At 39.3% G+C, this 21,381-nt stretch overlaps 1 protein-coding gene across 12 annotated transcripts in view; it reads left to right on the top strand.

Moving 5' to 3' along the window:
• Window positions 1-6,325: 6,325 nt before the first annotated feature.
• The window catches only part of YAP1 (Yes1 associated transcriptional regulator), a 112,380-nt gene continuing 97,324 nt past the window's right edge, over window positions 6,326-21,381 (top strand). For 2 of the 12 annotated variants that reach the window (XM_069470938.1, XM_069470926.1), the window contains exons 1-2: window positions 6,329-7,105; window positions 10,153-10,403. In XM_069470938.1, the coding sequence (XP_069327039.1) occupies window positions 6,785-7,105; window positions 10,153-10,403 (572 nt within the window). In that variant the 5' untranslated portion in view covers window positions 6,329-6,784. Of the gene's footprint in view, window positions 7,106-10,152; window positions 10,404-21,381 lie in introns of all 12 variants that reach the window. The other 10 variants (XM_069470927.1, XM_069470932.1, XM_069470934.1 and 7 more) reach the window with 9 other exon arrangements.

Genomic DNA, 21,381 nt, shown 5'->3' with positions numbered 1-21,381 from the left:
ATAGGAATTTTTATACCAATAACTACCAATGCCTAACACCTAGCCAGCACTCTATAAATGCTTTTACAAATGTTTCCTCTTAATTCATCCACTCAATGGCAGACATATAGTTAGTAGATGGTACGAAGACCCACAAACAGAAGGAAATAAGCAGAAGTTCTGAGGCTGTTGAAGCCATGAGTGGACAAATCATGAGGAAAAGAAGGAAGGAGAGAAGGTTCTCCAGTTTTAGCAGAAAGGAAGGCCGAGTCTCAGTAGTGGGTCACCATGAAGGTGATACACAAATAGAGAGTGATTGATTCTGAGGAATTACAAAGTTACCCCCAATGTAATTAGAGTGACATTAAATCCTAAGCAAGACACAGGTAGCTGGCTCTATGAGGCCTGGCTACATTTCCTAGGACTGTTTCTTTCTCCCTTACTTCCTATGAATTCTTAAGTTGAACCCTCATTAATTGAGGTAAACTATGTCTCTTGCATTATGAAAATCCCTAGAAAGTATATTATCCAGTAATTTTTTTTCTAAACAGCACTTTAAGGGAATGAAAGTTTTTTTTGTCTCTTCACACTTTCAATCTAACTTCCCAAAGATCAACCTAGCTTTGTCCTTAATGTTTAATATTAAGATAATATAACCCTACTTGCGAGCCAGGATGTGTGTGGGGGGGAAGACTATATAACCCTAACCCAGCACTACTGGTCAAAAGAAATAAATCAAATTCTACTCCTTAAATGACACTTCCTTATCTTTCTACATACATAAATTTATTGATAACCATTTTGAAATGCCTGAAATTAAACGTAATATTCCTAATGGTGAATTTGAGCTCTGGAATCAGAAATGTAGGTTCAAATTTGGCTCTGTCATGTACTAGCAGTGCAACTTTGGGCAAGTATTTAACCTCTCTGTGCCTCAGCTGCTTCATGCGTAAGAGGTTGCTTTTAATTTGAATTTTTAAAGAGCTGTGTAAGAATTAAATGAGATACTCCATTTAAAGCAGTTAATACAGTGTCTGGCACAATGTTAACTGTTACTCTTATTCCATCAAAAGCATTTGAAAACTCAGACAAATTCATTAGCATTTAGTAAATGTTGTGATGTCTTGGAGGTATCTGGTATAGGAATATCTGTCTGGTTTGTGGAGACTCAATTTTCAAAATTAGAATCATGGCAGCAAGGTAATTGTTTGAGATTCAACCCATACCTCTACTTTTGGGCTCTGGGGTCTCTTCTTTTCTATATTTACTGAACACCTCTTATTTGTTAAGCATTGCTGTCATAAGGATATAGAGATGGGAGACACTGCTGCACAAGCACTCAGAGGGGTGTTAGGGACACAATACGTATATAAACAATTGCAACAAACTATGGCCAATGTAGGCAATGGCAAGATTCTAGGTGAAGCCTCTTGCCTACTGTCAGGTGGGGACTGCTGAAAAGGGAAGAGCCAAGAAGGGCTTTCTGTCAGAGCAGTGGTCCCCGACCTTTTTGGCACCAGGGATTGAGTTCATGGAACACAATTTTTCCACAGATGGTGGCGGGGTAGGTATGACAAGCGATGGAGAGCAGCTGTAAGTACAGATGAAGCTTTGCTCACTCACCCACCGTTCACCTCCTGCTGTACGGCCCGGTTCCTAACAGGCCATGGACCAGTACTGGTCTGCAGCCCAGGGATTGGGGACCACAATGCTAGTGGTTAAGTCTGGGAGGCTGAGTTTCAAGGGACACCAGGTGAAAGGTGGGTAAGGGAGTTCTAAATAGCAGTAATAACATCTGCAGAAGCAAAACGATGAGAGGGAAAATGGCTCACTCAAGGAACCACAAGTGGTTCAGTGTACCTGGAAAACAGAACACATACAGGTGAGTGGCAGGAGATAGGTTAAGGAGGGAAGCAAGGACTAGAATGATTAAAGGCCTTACGTGCCATACTAAGGGGTTTGAATTTGTCCTGAATTATATCACACCACGATCAAACTTACATGTTGGAAAGATCACTCTGACATCAGAATAGAAGTCTGATGGAGCCAAGTAAAACTAGAAGCAGGAATATGATTTTGGAGGTTCTGCAAAAAATGACAGGAAGTGAAGTAGAAGTAGAAATGGGCATGGAGTTAGGTGGTAGGCTTTCAGAGATCTGAAATAAAAGTAATATAAATTAGTAACTGGTTGGATATAAGCAATGGTGAGAGGGAGGTGACTAAGAGAGCACCCAGTTTTCTGGCTTGAACAAGTATGTGCATCATGATGCCATTAACTGAGATGGTGAATCAGTGGGAGGATGTGGCTTGGGAGGGTGTGTGTGTGGTTGGTGGTGGAGGAGGGTAGGGATAAAGAGTTTAGTTTTAGGTACATTGAGTAAAAGGGTAAATGAATAAAAGGTGAAGAAGTGAAGAGCAGGCATGTGGACCACTTTTTCCAAAAAGGTACCTGTTGAGGGAAAGGCTTGTGAGGATGTACACAAGTTTCTGTAGGTTCAGGGAAAAATTTTCAGGGCTTTTGTGCATAGTGGCCTCCATATTTCTGAGCAGTTGGAGATGATGTCATTTTCTGAGAAGTGGGGGGATGATGAATAAATGGGATGAGGTAGTACATGGTTAAGTTTAGAATAGCCATACTATATGAGAAGAGGCTCATTGCAGATGCAAGGAAATATGGTTAGAGAATATAAATGTGAAAGGGCACCAATCCACACACTTGTGAGATTCCTTTCAGTTGCCCCCAGAAACCAGGGTGTCAGCCAGGCTTCCCAGATGCTGGGAGAAGGCTGGCCACTTCCTTTTTTTAAGTTCCCAGTGTAGGTAGACATGCCAGAATGCCAAGATGGGTATGTTTCAAATGTTTACACTTAGCAAATCAATACTTTTAGCACATGATAATTACAATGCAAAATAATTGTGCTATTCACCACGTAATTGTAGAATTTACTTAAAATATTAATTCATAATGCATGACAGATAGTGTCATTTGGTAATGGGACAAAGTTTAAAGTTCTACAATGAATGCCTTCTTGTAGTTCTATGGTGTAGGCATATCTCTGGGATGGTAGTATAATCTTACTTGGACAAAATATCAAAAACTTTGATTGAAGCTTTTCATGAATGTGGGGCCTGGGCCCCATAAGCCTTAGAGATTGGATTGGAAAAGACAGGTGATTGCATTAATCCAGTTTAACAGACCCAGTTCATTAAAATATATGGGACAATGGAATTGAGGGCATAGATGATTGTGAGAGGTTTGAGCAATAGATTATGATTTCCAAACTGAATTGGCATGAAAGTTGTTTCATTCTGTTTGTGCTGCTATAACAAAATACCACGGACTGGGTTATTTATAAATAATAGAAATTTATTTCTCACAGATCTGGAGGCTGGAAAGTCCAAGATCAAGGCAGTGGCAGGTTCAGTGTCTGGAGAGGGCTGCTCTCTGCTTCCAAGATGGCACCTTCTTCCTACATCCTTCAGAGGGAATGGATGCTGTGTCCTCAAATGACAGAGGGACAAAAGGGCAAAGGGTCCAAATGCTGTGTGAAGCCTCCTTTATAAAAGCCTTAATCCCATTCAGGAGGGAGGAACCCTCATGACCTAATCACCTTCTACAGGCCTCACCTCTTAATACAAATGCATTGGATATTAAGTTTCACCATGAATTTTGAAGGGACACAAACATTCAAATCACAGCAGAAGTGAAAGGAGGAGGAAATGATAGGTTGGAGAAAAGAGAGAGATCAACGATAAATGAGGTGCGGGTAATAAAATGAGAGAACCAAATGGTTATTAAGGAAATTGTATAGCATAGTTTGATTTCACAACTGGAGTATTTCTGGATGACGACAGCATGGAAACATAGGGGCAGCTGGCTAAAGTGAAGTAGGGATGAGCATCCATTGTAGTTGAGAGGTCAAGTTATCGTAAGACTAGTGTTTTGATATAGTGATACATGGACATTAAAAATGATCCAAGATAATGGTGGATCTTTGTATGAAGAAGGTGTCTCCCCATTTCAAGGTGCCTTAAATTGATAATTGCTCCAAAAATGGGGCAGGGGAGGCAGTAAGGGGACAAAGGATTGAATACATGTTATCTTTATGCCTTACTAACCTATGACTGAAATTTTACAGATGAGGAATAGTAAGTTATGAAATCTTGGTTGATGATACAGAAGTGCTTACAGAACATAAAATAATTCCAAAGAGCCTTTCAATCCACTTACCAAAGTAATTTTATTCTCAATTTAATGGCAGGTGAAACAATATTGAACAAAGCAAATTTTGCTGCATCTTAAGTCCTTTAATTATAGTGTTCATAGTAGTAAATGTGTTAGTAAAGGGATAGCTTCCATTACAACTCCAGGTTTTCAACCACTTTGGTTCTTAAAGTTTTCTTTCAGGTGAAGTTATTAATGTATAGTTTCTGCCCAAAGGCTTTGTTTGTGTGGATTGATTATTGGATGTGAGAGGAAGGGTCCCCGAGGCTGTGCTTAGAAAATGAGGAATGCTGCAAAGGAGAGGCTATGTCACTACCTGTGAAGTAATCTGTGAATATGGGACAATGATGACAGCGGACATTGATGCAGAATTTGCCATATGTCAAAAAACTGGGCTAAGTATTTTATATCCATTGACTCATTTAATGTTCCAACAACTATGAGGTACCCCTGACGCTAATACTAAAGAGTAGGAAACAAGTAACCCGTGCAATGTCTTACAGCTAGTAAATGGTGGAATTGAGACTTGAACTCAAAACTTTGTAACTCCAGAACCTACAATTTTGTTGTTAAATACACCTGGCATTTGGGGTTGGGGGTAGGAACAAATCCAAGAAGCAGTCACGAGAGTCACTTACACTGACTCTTTTCTTCAGACAGGAAACTGGGGGTCCAGAGCAATTGATTAGAATCTTCTGTTGGAATTTTCAGTGTCTATGCACACTGATAATCAATGTGGGGAAAAAAAACCAGAATTTTGAGTGTCTGAGGTTTGCTCTCCTGGCCCAGCCCCTACCATACCAAGTGATACAGATCCCTTCTCAGAATTCTCCTAGACATGTTCTGGCTGGAGGAAGAGATTATCTTTTTTGCTCAGGGGCCCTACCCTTGCTTAATTCTATTGATACCTCTGTTTCACTAGCATTGCAGACAAAATCATTAATACGAGAACCAGAACCAGAATCAGAAATCTTTAGAATGGGCTAGTAGATTTAAAATCAGATTGATGTTGCACACCACTGTGAATATATATACTAAAAAACCCAGACATTGAATTTAATGGACAAATTGTATGTGGATTGTATCTCAATAAAGCTGCTTTAAAAAAAAAAGTGACTTAAAAGACAAATTTTGAATGATTTCAAATGGACTCCTTGACATATGACACATGGAGAATCAGGTAGGTACCTGGGATGACCTGATCGCCTATTCATTTCTTACTGAGTCCACATTGACAGAGTTCACCCTCGTGCCAGGCACAGGATGACAAAGGCTCCCAGCCCCTTGAGGATGAAAGATAGGGATAGAGGAATGCTGGTAACCAAAGTTAAGCATTGATTTTTTTTTTTTTTTTTTTTTGCGTTGAGGTTCTCAGTGACTATGTTCCAAGTTTGAGTGCTAAAACAGTTGATGTGATTTTCACTTTTTAAAAAAGGCAATGTTTTTGCTTCTTTTAGCAACTTACATTGAGTCACAGACCAAAGCTTCAATCACAGTAATCGTTTACCCTTTTGAAGTGGGTTTTCACATACTAAGGGATAAGTGAAAAGTTAATGAAATCAAGTTAATATTTAAAAATGGACCTTTATTAAAATCAGTGCCTGTTATCTATTTTAACTCCAACCGATCCTAGCGGCTCGGTCCAGTCGAGCTACCGCGGGGAGGGTGTAAGTGGATTTACACGTCCTCTCCCGACTTCTTTCGGCCTTGACCATTTCGCACGTCCAGGCAGCTGGAAGAGCCTTTCCCAGGCGCTGGCGGGGAAGGGGTCGGGCGGGGCGGGGCGGGAGGACTTCCTGCGGCCAAGGGCGGCCGCGTTCTCCGCAGACCTGTGTTCCGACCCAGCTTGGACCCAGCATTTGTCGCAGGGTAGGCCGCTCGGAGCAGCAGGCACGCACTCGGCCCCTGCCCGGTGAAGCGCGGGCGGAGGGAGGACTGCAGCGAGGGCGAGCGGGTCACGTGGGGCCAGGAGAGGCACTGGAGGCCGGGAGTCTGCAGGAATGTAGTAACTTGCAGCGAAGTTTCCCTCAGCGGCCGGCCGCAGATTCGGGGCGGGCGGGCCCGCAGAGGAAGGAAGAGCTGGGAGGAGGCGGAGCCGGCGAGTGGCTCGGGCGGGCAGTTCTCTCAACTTTAGTTTTGGCGTCTGAGGCGAGTTTCTGTCTCAGTCGGGCGCAGCCGCCGCCAGGGAAAAGAAAGGGAGGAAGGAAGGAACAAGAAAAGGAAATAAAAGAGAAAGGGGGAGGGGAAAGGCAACTAGCTGTCCGGCCTCCGTCAAGGGAGTTGAAGGAAAAAAGTTCTCCGGCGCCACAGGTCCGAGTCTCCCGCAGCCCCTCCCGAGGCGCAGCCGCCAGACCAGTGGAGCCGGGGCGCAGGGCGGGGGCGGAGGCTCTGGGGCGGGGGATGCGGGGCCGCGGCGCAGCCCCCCGGCCCTGAGACCGAGGAGAGCGCCGCTCCCGCCGCCCAGCGCCACCCGGCCCGCCGCCCTCGCCTCTTCTCCCATCTCGACCCGTCGAGCCGGGGCGTCCGGGCGGAGTCCTCGCTCGCCTGGTCAGGGGGTGCGCGTCGGGGAAGGCAGAAGCCATGGATCCTGGGCAGCAGCAGCCGCCTCAGCCGGCCCCCCAGGGCCAAGGGCAGCCGCCCGCGCAGAACCCCCAGGGGCAGGGCCCGCCGTCCGGGCCGGGGCAGCCGGCACCCCCGGCGTCCCAGGCGGCACCACAGGCACCCCCCGCCGGGCACCAGATCGTGCACGTCCGGGGGGACTCGGAGACCGACCTGGAGGCTCTCTTCAACGCCGTCATGAACCCCAAGACGGCCAACGTGCCCCAGACCGTGCCCATGAGGCTCCGGAAGCTGCCTGACTCTTTCTTCAAGCCGCCAGAGCCCAAATCCCACTCCCGACAGGTAACTTAGCCGCCCCTCTCCCCCCTTCCTCGTCGGGCAGGCCCCAGGGGCGGGTGGCGCTCGGGAGCCGCGGCCGCCAGCTCCGACCAGGGGAGGGGGGTTCTGGGAGCTCTAGGGGGGCTAGGGGATCTCGCGGTGAAGTGGAGGAACTGGAGGCGCCCCTTCGGCCGCGGTTACCGGCTCCCCACTTCTCCCGGAGTCCGGGGCCGAGATTTGTTTTTCCTCTTGGCGTTTCTCTCTGCGGTTGCAGCCCCGGGGGGGCGTACTTTCCCCATTCTTCCTTTCTTTCTTCCCGGGGTTCCCGGGAGGTTGGCGGGAGTGGAGGGGGAGGTGGGAGGAAGGAAGGGGGTGGGGAGAGTCGGGCCGGGGCCGCGGTGGGCTCGCACAATGCGCGCGCCTCCGCGCTCCGCACCTTCGCTCCCGCTCGGGCTGGGCCGGGAAAGGGGGAGGGGGGCCTCTGGCATTTGTGTGTGGGTGAGTTGCCAGCGGCGGCCGAGTTTGTGAAGTTGAGCCCTTGGCCCCCTTTCCTTCTGGGCCTCTCGGTCCACTTCAGCCTCCTGGGGAGTCAAATAATTGTTCTCTTGTTTTCCAGTGTTGATTAGGGGTGGGGGTTGAACCGGTCCATTTAGTTTCTTGCTCTTTCCCCCTCCCCCTCCTCCCCCTTGTCCCCCAGCCCTCCTCCTCCTCTCTCCCTCCTCCCCCTCCTCCTCCTGTAAGCATTTATTTTCCTCGCGGCTTGGCGCTTTCAGAATACAGGATTCGGGCTTCCCCTGCCCAGACTTTCCTGGAAGTTGTTTATGGAGTTCTTTCACTCCTGCGCTTCCCTTGTGCCCTGGAACTCGGGCAGGCTCGCTCTTATCAAACTTAGTAGGTTCACGTGTTGGTTTCCCAACTGTAGACTATCACTTACAGTCTGCTGAAATGCTTTTGAATTAGCCACATCTGTACGTTGCGCAGGAACTGAGTTGCGCTTTACAGCACCGAGGTTTTAACACAAGCCTTTGATAGTACACTGCAGGTTGACTCATAGGCCAAGTCCTGCCTAGTTCAACTGTGATTAAAAGTTAATGTTTGGGAAGCGATGACTAATTCCAGGATCGCCATTGCTTTTTAATTCTTATTGAGGATATGAACATGGCTGCTTTTCCACATACACAACGTTTGGTTATTTTGCCAACTTGATTCAGCATTGAAGTGAAAGTATTCATTATGAAAGTGTTAACATTCCGATAGGTCCCAGTGGATTTATTTACTTAAGGGTTCTCTTTTTCTTTCTTTTCCTTTTTTTTGTTTTTAAGAACTTGCTTCAAGCTAAACTTCAGCATAGGAAATTTGCCCAAAAGTTAATTGGCTTTCCAAATACTGCAATGTAGTTAGCCCACTCGGGCTGTAACTTGAGTGGGAAGAAGAATTACCGCCCCCACTCTGATTCCCCCTTCTATTTGCGGGCCTGTTGTATATTCTTCTGTAGCAGACCAGCGGGTTTTGGAACTCAGAAAAGCTCACTTAACCTGATGACAAAAACCCGGGTTAAGGAGGAGGAAGGAAAAACAATTTAGCTGCTTGCCTAAACACTTCAATTTGTAAGAAGTAGACTTAGGTATGCTTTTTCCTCCTACCCTTGGAAGTGGGTTTATGGACTCATTACGGGTAAATGTATGTTGGCATGCACCCTACAGACAGCACAGCTATGCTACTATTTAGTTACTTAATATGTTTTGAAAGTAAAATACAAATAGGAGATTGAATTCGCCGTTTTGTGGCATCTGTCAGCCAAAAAGAATTGCAACTTAAAAGTGTTTACTCTTCTAGCAAATAATTACATAAAAATTTATATCCAGCAATTTGCAAATTCACACTATTCATAATCTATAGTTTTTGTTTTTGATAAGATTTTTAACTAAGTGTTCTGCATATGTAAGTTTAACTTTTATTTCTGCCAGTGATTGCTTAAATCATACTTGCTCTGCTTGGAAATTTAATTCTGATTGGAAACTCAGAAATGTACGTGACTTTAAGGTATAAATGACTACTGATTCCTTCCAGTTTCCTTTATTTGCCTATATGAATCTAAGAAATTCTAATTTGTTGATAATCAAACCCTAATTCCAATCAAGGAATTTAAAAAATTATGCTAGATTATGCAGATTATGAATCTGGGTTGTAAATACTATTCACACACTATTGACTATAAATTCTTTAATATATATCCATTTTTCCATCATGAAAAAAGCTATGAAAAAACTGAGGCACATGGAAGTTAAGATATTTGTTCAGTGCCACACCAGGCACCTTGGACTGGAACTCACAATTTTTTCTGCTATTACATAGTTGTAAATATGTTTGTAAGTTCTTAAGTTATATTGTAATTGAGCTGATAACATCTTTCTCTTCTAGATGCAAAGATATGGTTGGTTTTTCATTCCATTAATAAGATGGCTTTTAAGAACATTTGGGCAGTTCTGTATCTTTTGCTTTCATTAAAAGTTGTATAACTTGTGATGATTGCTATATTGATGGCATTTGTTCATAGTGAGAAAGAATGAAAAGAGCTCATTTTTTCTAGGGTTTGTCCTAGAAAACATTATTTAAAATCTAGTTAAAAATACATTGTTCCTCTTTGGGTTATATTTATATCTGAAACATTTTAGAATTTGGAAAAGCACTTATACTGCCTTGACCTTTTAGAAATTAGGTTTTAAAATTCTACATTTATTATTAAAACATTAGGAATGTTTTATTCATTCTGTATTCTTTTAAAAGATGTAGAAGGCATGTCTAATGTGTACTAGGTAGAAATTCATTTACATGGACTGTCCATCAATAAAATTACAAATGTTTATAAAAACTGTATATTAAAATTACATGAAACTAAAAGTATTCATTTGAAAAACTTGTGTTCCCCAGTGTCAACTATTAAATATTGAAATTTGCATTTGGTACTTAGATACTTGGTTGTGATGAAATTTTTCTGGTAAATTTAAATAAAAAGGCACTCTCTCTAAAAAGATTTCTTTTTTAAATTTTCGTTTTAATATTCCTAATAGGCCAGTACTGATGCAGGCACTGCAGGAGCCTTGACTCCACAGCATGTTCGAGCTCATTCCTCCCCAGCTTCCCTGCAGTTGGGAGCTGTTTCTCCTGGGACACTGAACCCCGCTGGAGTAGTCTCTGGCCCAGCAGCCACACCCACAGCTCAACACCTTCGACAGTCTTCCTTTGAGATACCCGATGATGTACCTTTGCCAGCAGGCTGGGAGATGGCAAAGACATCTTCTGGTCAGAGATACTTCTTAAAGTAAGTGAAAAGAATGGTGGGTGATAGTTATCTGAGAAAAATGTGCATTAGAAAACAGTGGAGTGCTGTTAAGATATAGAATGTCATTTATTTTTATATTTTACTTAATATTTATGTTAAGCTCAGTTATATCTTTTATAAGTTTTTCCAGTTTGACATAACCTAAATACCTCTTTTAACATGGGTAATATTTTGAAAGCTTAATTGATTCTTGGTTCAATAAAATAGACTATTTACAGTCTTTTCTTTTGAGGCAGTTTGGATAGTCTCTTTTTGGGTTTGTGCCAAACCTGTTAATTAGCCTGGCAAAAAACAGAGCACCATAAAAATTTTAAAATTCTGAGAATTATAGGACTGGCATTGTCTTATGAAGTATGTATAGTGCTACTTGTATCTTTTGAAATAAATATTTTATTGGTAGAGAAGAACTACAAAATTAGGTTTTTCTGGGAGTTGAATTTTACAGTATTTTAAATTGTGAAATGACAGGCACTTTAGTTGCAGTTTGTGATTTTTCAGTTTTTTTCATCAAAATGTAAAGAAAGGAATATAAATTTTTAGGTTTGATATACAGTCAGTGGCAAACTTCTTTAAAAACTAGCAGCTCTTGAAAACAGAATCTCTCTTTGGAAAACACAAAGAAGGCCATCGTGTTATTCATTTTCATGGGCCTTTTTGTCTTAAACAAAATGGCAAAATTGCATTAAGCTGAAAAGACCTAAATAGAATGTTTTCTCCTCTAATTTTGAAATCGTAGATAAGACCTTAATTTTATCTGACTTGTTTGGATCAAGTGTATACAAAATGTTGTCTAAAACTAATTATCATAGACTGAAATTGATGTCTTAAAAATGCTCACTTAATAGTATTTAATGGGATTGAGATCATAAAGTGAAAAACAATTCAAGTGTTGATTCAGATCTGTCTCAACAGTCTATTCCTACGGCAGATGTAACATTTATTTATTAGGTCCGATAATACAATTACTGGTGATGTTTTGTTGTGTGAGTCTTATATGTGTTTTATATTAATTGTCTTTCAAGATAGGTTATTTTATAATGTAAGAAAATTTTGTGACAGGCTTATTTAGAAGAGCAGAGGAAAAGGTTTGATCTTGAAAAGTTTCTATAGTTTTTTGCCCTTTTCCTGCAGCTTTTTCTACTTTTTAAAATTCATTTTTTGGTGTCCTGGTATCCATTTCAAAGGGTCAGGTTTCAACCAGAACAATAAAGGGCCTGAGACTGGAAAGTACACACAAGTCTGGCAAACTCATCTGCATGAGCAAGATCATTTGTTCTCAATCCCACATCCAAAGTAAATGATTGAAAGAGCTTCTAGCTGTGAGGGATGTGTCTTGAAGGGGAAAGGAGTAGAAACAAACCAGGTTGTTAGGAAGAAAAAGAAAGGCTGCACTTTTTTGAACTTCTCCCTGCTGGGTCACATGCTGACCTGGGGAGATTTTTAAACAACTTAATAGCCTGCTTGCCTTCTTTCTTTGGTTGATGCTGTGGCAAAAAGTATAAGGTTAAAGAGCACAGAGCAACATTTATGTTCTTCATCTTAGTCTTTTGTATCTTTTAATAATTGCCTGTAGGTGACATCTGTCTGCGTTTTTATTATTTTGAATGAGTGATCTTTTTTGAGCTGAAATAAATATTCAGTTGTCCCTCTGTATTGATAGGTTCTACATCTCTGGATTCAACAGGCCACTGATTGAAACTATTTGAAAAAAAAAATTATATCTGTACTAAAGGATGTCATTATTTCTTGTCATTATTCCCTAAACAATACAGTATAACAACTATTTACATAGCACTTACTTATGTTAAGTATTATAAATAATCTAGAGGTGATTTAAAAGTATATGGGAGTATGCACATAGGTCATATGCAAATACCATGCTATTTTATATAAGAGACTTGAGGATTTTGGTATCTGCAGAAGGTCCTGGAACCAATCCCACACAGATACTGAGGGACGACCGTGTTTATTTTTTTAAGTTTCCAATGATTCTTCCTTTGAAAAGAAATGTTTCCCTTATAAAGGTATTAATATATGGATGGATTAATGAAGGATGTACACACACACCCCACTCACCTCATTCACCCCAGTCACCTGTGGCCCTGTAAGGAAGGTAAACCAGGCCAAAATAATAATGCCATTATGAGAAATAGTTGCAGGGCTGAGGAGAAGTTTACTGGGAAAGAAAAAACTGGAAAGAGGAGAGAGAAGATATAGTTGTTCTTTCAGTATTTTTGGGACTCTCATGTGAAAGTAAGGTTAGTCTTTTTGTAGTATAAGAAATGTGAGGAGTTTTGATTCCATGGAAGACTTTTCTTATATCAAACTTTTCAGAACTTAGAAGGATTTTCCCAGAAAAGAAAATCTTGGTCATTAAAAGCAAATGAAGTCATGTATTAGGTGGTACCTGTCAGGGATTGTATTTATAGAGGGCCCCTAAGCACTGGATGCGGAAGGTAGGTGGTGTGGGCTTATAAAATTTCATATCCTTCTAAAGAGTATCTGCTTTATGAACGATAATGCAATTTGTGGAAATGCTAATAAAACAATATTAGTTCACCTGCAGTTGTTAGCTACTCTGATGATGTTATAGGTAGTATGTCATCATAAACAACTTATTTTTGTGTACTCATCGGGTAAGTGAGATTAATATCCTGAGTATGAGTCAAAGATGATGATAAACTAAGCTTTTATGGTACCAAGTTGTTATTGTCAAAATTCATTTTTTTACTTAGTTTTAATGTTTTAAAATCAGACTCTCGGCAATCAACACTTTTTCTCCTTGTATTTTCTTCTCGTGTCTAAAGAAAAGTTATTGCCAGCTAGATGTAGAATGAAGATTTAAACTAATTGCATACTTTGCACTCATTTCCACAGTGAAATATTATATTTTAATACATCTCTTTAGGTAATTGTTGGAACTAATCTTTAAGTTACAAAGTATATATTAATAACTTACGGAGATTTATATTTGACATAAAGAACTCTGACTATAAATGGTCTAAACATGCAAGGTGATGTAATTTGAGAGAAAACTTAAAAATGTTGACTTTGGAAACAACTAATTGTTGCCTTGTGACCATAGATGAATAAGTTTTTGAAGTCAGTTGGCCCATCCTCTAGTTTCAAGGCAGCATAATTACTGAAGGATTATAAGCAGGCAATCATTGGTATTTTTAAAGCCCTCTGTAGGTCAGTGAGATATTCCGGAGAAGACTTGGATTTTATTTTGGCAAATCGTATGGTAGAAGTATGGTATTAGCTACATTTATCAATGATACATATTCAAGCTGTGGGGTGATTTTGAAGTACATAAAAAAGTTTTAGTCATTGTATACTACATATATGTGTTCTACTGAATTTAGTGTTTGAAACTAATTTCTTAAACATAGTACATTGAGCTTCTATTTCAAAAGAATTCATTCTCTTTATGACTCTGTAAATTATTGCCTTCTTCAGCTGTCTTATAGTTTTCCTACAGGAAATAGTTCTTCAAGTAGTTGGTCAACAACTTCCTATTTCTTTATAAGCTGCTGAATAACTTCCTGAATTAGTATTCTATAATATCCCTGGTTACAAGGAGTGTTTTTACTTGTCAGATTATTTTATTGAATCTGATACCTCGTAACTATTACCACCTACAAAGACCTCCTTATACATAATGTACTGGGTTGGACCTTAAAATTTGATTTAAGGAATCTGATCCAATGATTTTAAAAGTTTGTAGATTTGCATTGTTTTGATAATGTTCTTTTAATAATTTTTAAAGGATAGTTTTGTTTCATTTCCATTATTTATCATTTTCTGAATAACCGGCCTCAGCGTTTTTAGGTTTTTAGTCTGTGAAAATTCAAGGTTTCTTGTGGCTATGATTTGATTAAGAGTCAAATTGAGTATCTTGATCCACAATTTAAAAAGGGTATTTTTTCAGAGACTTTTGTCATCGCTTGGCATAAAACTTAGCTATATTCTAACATTAAATGAACTTGCCTTGCAGATGTAATTGATCACTATAGTTTCTTTTTCTGCTACATATATTTTTTAGAAATTAATGTTCCATTGCCCCGATTAAAGCTCCCCCAGAAATGTATGAATTAAAGTTTCTTGTTCCAGTTTGATCTTATGCTGCCCCTCTCAAACCCTTGCCCAGTAGAAAACTGTAAATGCATACAGTGTGTGTTGTTACCATAATAAAGATGAGATGTTTTAAAAAGGAACAGTTTCATAAGAAATAAGACTGCTATTTCTTGTTATATCAAGTATAACCCAAATGGTTTCCCCTTAAAAATGAAAAGCTTGTGATTTTGCCTTTAAAAGTTGCACACACACACACCCCACTCCACTCACCCACCCACCCAAACAAAAAAAGTTCAAATTGCAGTTACAAAGTATTTCCCTATCTGAGGGGAGGGCCAGCCCCTGCCTGTTTGTCTTGCCATTGAGGCTGAGAGGAGTGAGAAGATAAAAGTATACTCTCAGCTCTCAAAAAAAAAAAAAAAAAAGCTTGTTTCTACTCAGTGGGTGGGCATCCCAGGAAAGAAAGGCAGGCAGTACCACAGTGATTTAGGGAGAAAAACTCTGGAGGACTGTATTCAACAGAAGAAAAACAGTTGGAAGACAGTAGATGTGACAGAGTAAATAGAACGTGGAAATTAACTTATTCCCTAGGGAAAATATGGACTATTTTTAGTGTGAACTAAGAAAGATATTTAATTAAGAAACTGGATATTTAACTGCAGCAGACGCAATTGGCTGCAAGATGGTAGGCTAATTTTATTCTAAAAGTTACATTCTTCAAGTTGAATTTTGAGAGGAATCTAAAAAGTAAAAGAAATAAAAATAACATTCAAAAAATACTTCTAAAAAGCCTCATGTTAACCATTTAAACAAACAAAAAACCCCAGGTAGTATTTGAATAGTTGAAACTTAAAAAAAAATTTTTTTTGAAACCCTGAGATCAGTTCCCTTTTGTAATGTAAAGAAATATTTTATTTTGTAGTTAGACAAATAATATACATCAGCATCCTAAAATGCTGTCATGATTCTGCACTGCCTTTTACCTTAGGGCTTTGGGGAGAGGTAAACTCTAAACCTAACCTTTTAGTTGCCAAAATGTATATTGAAGTTTAGGCTTAGGACAAAATCAGAATGAAGTCATTTTAAAAATCAGTTGTTAAGATTTAAGATTATTCAAACTTAATTTGCTGCCTTCTGTAATAGCATAATTTAGCTGTTAATTATGGCTTGAAAGTTTAATAATAGTTGAGTAGCATTGTATAAAAGGAGGTCTCAAAGAGCTGTGTGGTTCTATAACTGTGGTTACTAAGTGAGGCAGTTCTTACAAAAAGGGCTTCTGATTCTAGGATTAATCAGAACTTCAAGTCATGAAAGGGATGTTGCTGTTTTTATGAAGAAGAATTGCTTCATGGTTCTGGTTGCTCAAGTACTGTAGCACCAAGTTTCCTGGGAACAAGCACTGCCACCATGGAAGCACTTTTATTTACGTAGGCCTTGACCCCTTCTAAAAGCAAACAAAGAAGTTTGCTATAAATCACAACAGTCCTTTTTTCCCCCATTAATATGCTAGACAAGGAAAATGGTCAGTAGTTTTATCCTCATTTGGCTCTTAGCAAGAGAAGAATCATAATCTTTAACACACCAAATGATAAGCTGTTGTATCTCTGAATGATGTTACAAATTAATAACGTAATGCCCATGGGAGTATCTATTATTCAGGTTTTCTTCCACCAAATATTTTTAACACTTTATTTGTGGTTAGTGCTGTTAATGTGCATCTTTATTTCTTCTTGGGATGTTAGTCACTAGACTTCAAATTCTTTTTCTGGGTCCTGATTTGGGGGTGTCAGGTGAGGGGACATTTCCTTCTTCCTCTTGCAATTGCTTACTTAACCTAAATGGGGGAGGGGGTTTGTTTGTTTGTTTAATTAAGGGCTTTATTTGTCCAGTAAATGTGATTAGAGAGATGTGCCTGTTGATACACACATGAAAACTTACTTCGGACTATTTGATTTGGTAGCCTTTAGAGTGCTACTGTGTGCTTTGACAAAATCAACTGTGGGATAGAAAGTCGTTTGAAATTCAACTTCTCACATATCCTGAAGTGACTGTAATATGGAACAGGCTTTTGGAATGAAAGTAAACCCTACCCTCTAGAAGGTGAGACAAGATGGGGATTTTTTTTTTTTTTCTGTGCAAGACACGAATGTGGGGTTCTCTTGTTTTATGTTTACAAAACCATTCTCCCTCACTGTCCTTTCTTCACATACAGTAGTTCTCCCATGACATTCATGATTTTGCTTTCTGAGATTTCAGTTACATGTGGTCCACTGCAGTGTGAAAATATTAAATGGAAAATTCCAGATATAAACAATTCATAAGTTTTAAATTGTGCGCTCTTCTGAGTAGTATGATGAAATCTTGTGCCATCCAGTCTGGGATGTGAATCATCCACACTGCTTACACTACCTGTCCAGTGGTCACTTAGTAGCCATCTTGGTCATCAGAAAGACATAGTATTAAGAAGAAAAAAAAGACATAGTACATACAGAGTTTGGTACTATCCACAGTTGCAGGCATAGACTAGGCATCTTGGAATGTATCCCCTGAGGGTAAGGGAGGACTGTTGCATCTTTATGGATTTCTTTTAATAAGGTATATGTTTTTTATTATAAAAGTAACATTTATTAGAGAGAATTGGAAAGTTCAGGAAAGGAGGAAGTAGGCGAGGAAGCACCAGATTCTACCAGTGAGAGGTGTTTGAAGATACTTGTTTTCCTAGCCTCGTGTATAAACATATGTTTTGAAATTTAATTTTTAGGGCAGTAACATATACATCGATTTAGAAATTTCCTTAATACTATACGATACATAAAGAAAAAGAGCAGTGGCCTGCTTTTCTTGATCTCTGGTTTGCATTCTCCAGGGGCAAACACTTTAAACTCCTTTTAGATGTATTTTCCCTTGGTACTTGGGAAAACTCTGTATTTATAAAATATGCTACACTCCTATTTCTTGAATTTTCTTCACCCCTCAAATCCTCCTTTTATTTATCTTCTCCGAATAATTAATATAATTTTTTGACTGTTTAGGTTTTGCCTGCAGCTGAATCGTATGATATACTATGGCTTTCTCAGCAACTTTCATATTTTCTTGGTAAGGCAATTATTAATTGCCTTGTTTTTTTTTTGTCTGTTTGTTTCCATTTATGTTTCTGTTGCTTTTTTGCCCCCTTGGAGGCATCCCTGAGTCCTTTGTCTTCCTGCACTGGACTAGACTTATTTCAGAGTTGTCATACTGTGACATCCTTGGCTCTGTCCCAGGGAGTCCCTGCATCATTCTTTTTGGTTGAATACTCTTATTTTTTTTCATTCTTGATTTGCTCTTAAGAATTTGCTCATCTCCTAGAAATTTGCTGAGAAAAAGGGTGCACGGGAGGTAACTGTCAAGATTTTTTGTGTCTAAAAATATCTTTATCTGTTAACATTTAATGGGTAGTTTGGTTGTAGAATTTAAGATTATCTTCCCTTGGAATTTTGAAGCCTTTGCTCCATTTTATTCTAGGTTCCAGTTTTCTAATTGAGTAATTAAGTCCAATTTGCTTCCCTTAGGGTTTTTAGTATTTTCTTTATGTTTGCAGGTCTAATTTCATGATATGCCTGGGTGTGGGCCTTTTAAAATTCATTGTAAAGAATGAATGGTCTGGAAACTCAGTGTTCAATATGAATCATGCCCCTTAAACTTGCAGTACAGTTGCCCTAAAGGACTGAAGGACAGTCCTGGAAAACATTTCTTTTATTAGTTCCTGGGTGATTTTTTACAGTCTGTTTTATCTGTTCTCTTTTTCTGGTATTTTTGCTAGTCAAAATAACTCTTTCATTTTCTTATCTTTGCCTACTATTTTACTGCATTTGGCCTTTTGTTATGCTTTCTGGGAGATCCCTTCAACTTTAACTTTTAATTTTTTAGTTGATATTATTTTTTCAAAAAGCCATTTATCATTCTTAATTTCCAGTGGCTCTTTTCTGAGCTCATTGTTTGTTATTTTTAATAACATGCTGTTCTTATGTCATGGATGTAGTAATATAATATCTCTCTGAGAATATTATATGAGGTGTTTCTTTTTAAATTTTCTTCTGCCTTCATTGTCTAAGTGGGCTTCACTGGAGAATAATACAACAGAGACCAAGCCCTAAAGTTATGGGGGGACCTTACCTGTCAGTATCTTAGTAATTTCCTCCCGTAGGGGCCAGTTTCTGTAGAATAGTATCTGCCAGTCTCTCTGGAGAGCATCAGTGGCGATGGGTGTTAAGACTGACTACCAGTGTTCTAGGGCTGAACAGTGTTAGGCTTTATCTCTGCCCTTGGCTGTGCCACGTGTCTGAATCCAGAGCCTCTGGGTCCATTTCTCTGGAACCTAAATCCCATCTTCTGCTTGAGCTGGGCAGAGGGGTATGTAGTAGGTTTTTAAGAAGTTAAATGTAAACTGATTTTTTATGAATTCAATTTATAATTATTAGGCTGACTAAAAGTTATTGGTTTTCTAAGCCCCAGTTACTATTAGCAATTTCATATGATTTGACTTGTATGTTAGAAGATCTTTTTTACTGAATCCTTAAGTAAATGCTTTTACAAGGCAAATGATTAAATCAAGTGTATTTGTCCCCATTAGTGTCAGTTTTAGACCGCATTTTTACATGTTAGATTTTCTTAAAGAGAACTATAGACTTTAACATGAGGTGGTTGGCATTGATTGGACAGTGTGTAAATTTTGTGCAGAGGGTTTGGATTCTGAAAAAATTTGAAGGGGCACAAAGACTGGAAACATAATTCCTATTCTTATATATGATAGTGGAGATATTTCTGTGTGCCATTTCAGAATTCTTTAGTATGCACAGCTTTAAAAATTAGGGCTTTAAAGTAAAACAGCCTTATAGAATTAGCAGCATACCGCTCTCTTCTCTCTTTCTGTATCTTTTTTCTTTCTCTCATCAGTACAGATGGTAGGAAAAATATGCATATCTGAATTGATTCAGTAGTTATAAATATGTAGTATACGTGCATAGGTTAACCCCAAGAGGCATATAACTGGGTTTTGTCTCAGTTTAGGTTGCTTCTTTTCCTGGCTATTGCTCTTTTAATAGGTAGCTCAGAAAAGTAGCCTATGCTCAGTCTTTAACAGGCCATTCTCCATGTCATGGAATATTATTTTTTTCCCCTATGTACTGTTGTATGATCGTGTAAGTATTTTTAGGGACTAAGTTAGAATTTCATGAAGACTGGTTTAGGTTAAAATACATTCACCCATAGTTGCCGACTGAGATATATTAGGACACTTTGTTGTTTTTGATCTCAAGTTGAATTTCTCCAGGTCTGTTTTTCCAGCATTCTCTTCCTTATTTAGGTAAAAAGTGGGTACATATGGAAATCTGTTAGGGAAAAAGAGGAAGCAAACTTTTTAAAACTGCATAAAATTTTTGATGACCAAAGCAAACCAGATCAGAGCATTGTATAGCAACCAGAGAAGAGTGTTAAATGCTACCAAAAAAGTGAATACTTGTGAATCATAAAAGGCATTAAAATTTTGAATGGTGTGAGGAAGGATGGAACAGAATCAGTATATCTTAAACATGTAAAATAAGGAAGCATGTTTAAGTGGTAAAGTTAGAAATGAGCTAAATTAATGGAGATTTCTGAGACGCTGCCTTATCAGTTATAGAATCACAGTTACCAAGCTCTCCTGGATAACTTTTTTTTAAAGATTAAAAAAACTAGTGAAGCAGTGTCCAAATACAGATGTTTCTGTTTTTCCTCTACACATGTTCAGACTGATATTGGTTATGTTTCTAAAATCATGCAGTTTGGATGGGCTCCAAATGCTGTAATAGGATCACTTTTAACCCCTCCCAGCTGGAGGATGTACAGACTTTCCTGTTAGGACTAGTACAGATCTCTTCTTATGGGTGAGAAAATAGTCACTATTTCTTCACAATGATATATAAGTGTCATTGTCCTCTGAATTGGAGAACCAAGTATGCCCTTTGTGTACCTGTCTTTTCTTCAGTTTTGAGGTAGTGCCCATAATACTACAGGTAAGAATTCGCACAGCTTATCAGTAGGTTAACTCCCTTTCCTCCCTCAAACACTGGGTGCTTTTTCTCAAAAAAAGACCTACTTGGTTCTGGATGATGTGTGTTGAGTTGGTTCCTGCTCTTCTATCTGTTATTTTCTTTGGACTCACTATATGTGATTGGTGTTCTCTTGATTTTATAAACACCTATGTCATGGTTCTACATAGCAGGCACTGTTTAAAGGATTTGTTGGGGTCCACCCTCTGGAATGGAACAAAATTAATATGTCATTGTTGAGGGACTGACTGGTTGGGTTTCAGTACTCCACTATAAGTCATCTTGTTTGCCTTTTCATTGCTGTCTGTCTGTCACTGTTGAGGCTAACTAATAACTAACTACAAGCTCAGTAAAGATAGATCTTGCACTCTCTGTTCAGCATTATATGTGTAGTTCTAGATATATTTATTGGCAGATGCCATCCTCTAGACTGCTCATTATTTCAGAGTCCATTGGTTAGTAGTCACCCTGATTGATGCCTGTAGTTTCTGCATAATTATTAATGCTCTTTTCAGTCTTAAATATATCCCACTTTGGAAGATAAATTACATATGCTCATTTAGTGCTAAAAAGCATGCTAACTAGGGTATTTACTTTGTGTATTCTAAAGTTAATTTTATGAGTTTGAGATTCTTAAACTTAAATAACTGGAACTGTTAAAAAAGGGTACTACTTGTTTTCTGGATATAAATTTATTTTATTTTATGTTTTTGTTTTTTTTTGAGACAGAGTCTCGCTTTGTTGCCCAGGCTAGAGTGAGTGCCATGGCGTCAGCCTAGCTCACAGCAACCTCAAACTCCTGGGCTCAAGCA

Source organism: Eulemur rufifrons, chromosome 6, assembly GCF_041146395.1.
Source record: "Eulemur rufifrons isolate Redbay chromosome 6, OSU_ERuf_1, whole genome shotgun sequence".
NCBI lineage: Eukaryota > Metazoa > Chordata > Mammalia > Primates > Lemuridae > Eulemur > Eulemur rufifrons.
Note: the sequence above shows the minus strand (reverse complement) of the source record. Positions and strands in the feature narration are given on the sequence as shown.